This window comes from Macadamia integrifolia, chromosome 3 (genome assembly GCF_013358625.1).
Source record: "Macadamia integrifolia cultivar HAES 741 chromosome 3, SCU_Mint_v3, whole genome shotgun sequence".
Lineage (NCBI taxonomy): Eukaryota > Viridiplantae > Streptophyta > Magnoliopsida > Proteales > Proteaceae > Macadamia > Macadamia integrifolia.
Window position 1 is genome coordinate 36,739,503 of NC_056559.1, and position 4,537 is coordinate 36,744,039.

A 4,537-nucleotide genomic window follows, 5' to 3' on the forward strand; every position below is an offset into this window, starting at 1 on the left:
TATATATATATATATATATTCATCTATCTTTCATGTATCATTGTTTAGTTAGTTGTGTTTTTTTTTTATTTTGCTTAAAATTGCTATAACCAAATTCACCCCCCCCTTGGGTTGCATTCAATCATACAAGTGGTATCAGAGCAAGGTCTCTTCATAAAGAGTCTAACAGCTAGTGAGTAGCAATTTTGATTTACTTGCTAAACCTTTATATAATAATTTTATTGATAAAGTTTCTCTTGTTAACTTAACTATTACTATTGATAGAAGTGATGTTTTGAAATAGTTGATGAAAGTTCTCTTGAAAATGCTAATATCAGTAAAGTTGATATAAAGGGTCCTTCTTCACCATGTGAAGAAAATAAGTCTAACTTAGACAATGATGTTTATAAATTGTTTGATACATATTATGGTGATAATGAAAATAAGATTGAGAATTTCTCTTATAATGGGTAATGCATGTTTTTTAAATTTCTTACTAGTCCCTTAAAGAATTGTGCACAAAAGAATAGGATTCGAAAATATACCTTGAAGGGATTGTTTGAAAATGTTTCTACACTTAAGGAATCACATGACTCACCAGAATCAGAAACAAGAAGCCATTAATCTCTCTTGAAAATATGACTAAGAAAACTATTTCTTTAGAAAAAGAACCTGATGAGTTGAAAGAAATTTCTTTTGAAAAGATAAAGTCATCATATATCATTATAAGTATCAGGTACTGTCATGGAACAGGTAAGTTTCAGACCATATCAGAGACTGATGAGTGTATGAAATTTCTTCAGCCGGTGCTGAAACGATAAGTAGCCAAAATCAGCAAAACCAAAACAAATTTCTATTCCATTCAATCTCATATAGGCAGTATAGAATTCTCAAAATCTTACTCCTACTTGCCTAATCCTAATACAACTCAAACCCCTACTTATTTAACCAAGTATAGACTTAAAACAGCATAAAAAAAAATCCTATACTGACTAGGAATTAAAGACTAACTAGGACCAAAAAAACTATTTCTCCTAATGCGACTAGGAAAAAAGAATTTTTACTAAGCTTTTGGGTTTTATAGTTGAGCCCATCACAATTAATACCCATTTAATACAAAAATAGGACCTATTCTTGGACTGTGAAAGCATTATTTCCAACTAAAAAATATTGAATAATAAAATATACGGAAAGAGGGGAAAAGGCCCAAAATTTTAAATTTTTTTTTTTTTTGGTCTCATGCAAGCTAGAGTTGAAAAAGTAAAATTCGGGGTGCTCTTTGGGAGTTGAAAGCAGCATACAATAATGTTAAATTTATCTAGGAAGGTTTTCTTAGTAAAACAAATTAGTCATTATACATGAGGCAAGAGTTGGGCTTTGCATTTGAAACTGTGTTATTGTTTTCTCCATTTGAACTGTAACTGGCAAATATAAGCAGCAAAATGAAATCATGGGTGCTAAATAAACTGATGTCATGGGTAGTTGGAACTAAGACAAGAAACTACCTGTTGAAAGTTTTCAAGCTCTGACATTGTAGTCCTTCCACACTTTAGCAATTCAATTTGGCCAGTCCGTGGGGTCACTAATGGAGATCGTGGGGTTGTGCTCCCTGCTGATGATGGCGCTTTACCTTGATCAGGCATGATGATAGAATTTGGCTTACATGACAAGTTGGGCAGACTCTCCAGATCATTCATGGAAAGAACATTAACAGCTTCAGGTACAGAATCAATCTCATGTTCAGAAGATTGGCAAGACAGGCTATTTTGCTTAGGAGATGGAGGATCAAAAACGTCAGCTACACTTGATGCATCTGGACTTCTTGAAGTATCACAACTTTTTGGAGTTAATGATTCCAGTATCTTCTCAAGAGTTTCAGCAACTCTTTCAAGCCTTTCATTCACTGTTAAGCCTTTTAAATCACATCTATCCGCAATGGCACAGATTCTAGAGTGATCTTCCACATGTACTGTTGGTATTTCAACCTCACAAATCCGACATATCATATTCTCATATGCTACATTTTGTTGATCACCCCAGCAAACTTTTTGTTCATTTGAAGAAAGATCTGCACTTCCTAGAGGGCATTGTGGGGTATTAATGTTTTCAGCATTATCTTCAACATCTGATTTTGTTTTATCTTGATGTTGCGAGGCATCCATTTTATCCTTCAAGGGGGTATCGCTTTCATCCATGCCTTTGCTCTGGTTCTTTTCAGCAGCAGATGGGAGTTTCTTCCACGAAGATATCCTATCCCTGCTTGTAGATGAATCAACACTTTTCGCAGTGGAAGGGTCAGCAGAACTAACATTAAGATCTTCATACATAGTCAAACTGCTTTGTTCCTGCCCATTTGACTTCATAGCATGCTTCTCACTAGCTTCCTTCCCACTGAGAGAGTTCTTGAAACCCTGTCGTCCACCCCCAAAAATTTGTTCTGGATAGACTCCAAGATCACTAAGTTGATGGAGTCCAAGTATATGTTCATCCTCAAAACCACCCTCCTTCTGAAACTGCACTAGACGGGTGCATCTAGTGAGGATGAAAAGCATTCTCGTATGGGCTTGTTTGAGGGTCCCCATGGGAAGCTCCTGACGGCGATCATCTAAATTCTGCACAATACCTTCACATTTCAACCAGAACTCATTTGGTGACATCTTAGCACACTTCCGAGCAACAACCAACAAATCCTCCAATATTTCTTTCCATTTGGGATCAGCATCTTCATTCTTTTCAAGTATGCTCACCCAATCACCAGCCAGAATGCCTAAGTCGTTGTCAACTTCTTCCTTTAATCGGACAAATTTTGTGCTAATAACACTCATAATCTCCTGACAGGGGAAAACCAGGTATGCCACAGAAATTTTAAAAAATATATTGAACAAAATAACAGACAAATCTTAAAAGACAACATTTCAAAAACCATATCAAGATGATCAAGTGATTACCTCTGTTCTCCCATATGCACGAGGCTTCCAGAATGGGAAGGGCCGGACTCCCCCTTTGGAACATAGTTCATGAGAGAAGCTCTTCACATCAGGTCTTTTCCTCCTCCGGCCACTTGTAACCCGCATTATGGCCTGGAAGCGAGGAGACTGAATATCCTTGCTTGTCCAAAAGTCCTAAAGCACATATTTCACATAAATGAACAGCCAGTAACTCCATTTCTGAACCAACCTAAAAGAATCTTAACTAAGTACAAACTCATTACCTCAAGCCCTGGACTGGAAAGATGGGGTAACCTCAAAGATTTTGATTGAGCCCAATGATTCTTTTTCCCTATCCACAAAATGTCCCCAACAATTGATCTCTCAGCAACTAAATAACCCAATTAAAAAAAAAAATAACAGAAATGCGATTATTCAAATTTATTAATCAAAAACCAATCAAAAAGATTACAGACCTGGTTCCACGGATTGATTAATGTGATGGGGAAAATCCCATTTGGTACGACCACCATCGCCACCTCCGTCGGTTTCCTTGCTCTTATCAATGCCGAGATTGGAGGGAACAGCATTGGATGATGATGATGGACGGGAAAGGGTGGAAAAGAACTTAGTTCTGATGTGATTGAGGCCAAGAGAAGAAGCAAAGATTGGAGAAGAAGAGCCGTCCTCCGCTCCAGGTCCCATGCCATCGTCGCGGACATCGTCATCGACATCATCATCACCATCACCATTACCATCGCCATTATTGGGTTCTGCATTGTCGAAGTGGGATCGACGGATTGGGATCGGAGGGATCTTCCTCAGCTTGCCCTTGGTGGTGGTGGTGGTGGTGGTCGGTGTCCTAGTGGTTGAAGAAGTCTCTGATTCTTTATTGTCCAACGCAGGAGGGTCTGATGACGATGAATCTGGATCGATGGGTTTCGCATTTTGATCTTTGTTGGGAATATCTGAAGACATTTATGATGCAGGAGAAGATTGTGTTCTGGTTCTTCATGGCATGACAGGCGAGTGAGAGAAGAGTACTGGAGAGAGAGAGAAAATGACCCAAGTTTTCGCGGGAAAGACGAGGCTTCAAGGGATGACACGCTAGACGAAGGAGCACGAATCATCCGGTATTAAACTTATCGTTTGGCCGTTAAGAATTAAGATAGAGACTATGAGTTAATGAACATTCTGGTAGCAAGTCGTCTAGGCAAGAGACCGCTCCTGCACGGTAATCCTATATGGTCAAAGTGTTTACCGGTAACTTGTAGTACTGGTTTCACTTTGCAGTACGGTTACATTTTTTTATTCTTTATTCTTTTTAGGGAAAGTTGTCTTAAAAGGTAGAATCACCATCACCATTACCATCGCCATTTTTGGGAGCTTCTTTTAAAATACCAATGTTGGTGTGGAAAAATGTATCATTCAAATGGGCCCAATCATGGTTTATTTATTTATTTTGAGAAAAACAATCATGATAGGAAAGAAAATAATAATGAATCTCATGTGAGAGGAATAATATTTTAGCATCAGGCAACTCTTTTGACTTAATTTTATTTGAATGGAAAAATTAATTTGAACGATTTGGCTTTCGTATGGGCCATTTTCATTGTATGTGGAATAATGAC

At 37.8% G+C, this 4,537-nt stretch overlaps 1 protein-coding gene across 1 annotated transcript; it reads right to left on the reverse strand.

The window, feature by feature from the left end:
• Nucleotides 1-997: 997 nt before the first annotated feature.
• LOC122074677 (probable serine/threonine protein kinase IRE) lies at nucleotides 998-4,047 on the reverse strand. Its single transcript, XM_042639616.1, has 4 exons — nucleotides 3,383-4,047; nucleotides 3,191-3,258; nucleotides 2,928-3,101; nucleotides 998-2,810 (listed from the first exon to the last, which is right to left on the reverse strand). Exons 1-4 carry the CDS (start codon nucleotides 3,882-3,884, stop codon nucleotides 1,452-1,454), a joined length of 2,103 nt encoding a protein of 700 aa, XP_042495550.1. The 5' UTR covers nucleotides 3,885-4,047; the 3' UTR covers nucleotides 998-1,451.
• Nucleotides 4,048-4,537: the final 490 nt, after the last annotated feature.

Bases quoted from the DNA above. Each gene is read 5' to 3' on its own strand.
- LOC122074677 (XM_042639616.1), bottom strand. From the start codon at position 3,884: ATGTCTTCAGATATTCCCAACAAAGATCAAAATGCGAAACCCATCGAT. The intron at 3,259-3,382 runs GTCTGTAATCTT...TTTTGTGGATAG, and splicing joins TAATCAATCCGTGGAACCAG to GGAAAAAGAATCATTGGGCT. The intron at 2,811-2,927 runs GTAATCACTTGA...TTCCCCTGTCAG, and splicing joins GTGCATATGGGAGAACAGAG to GAGATTATGAGTGTTATTAG.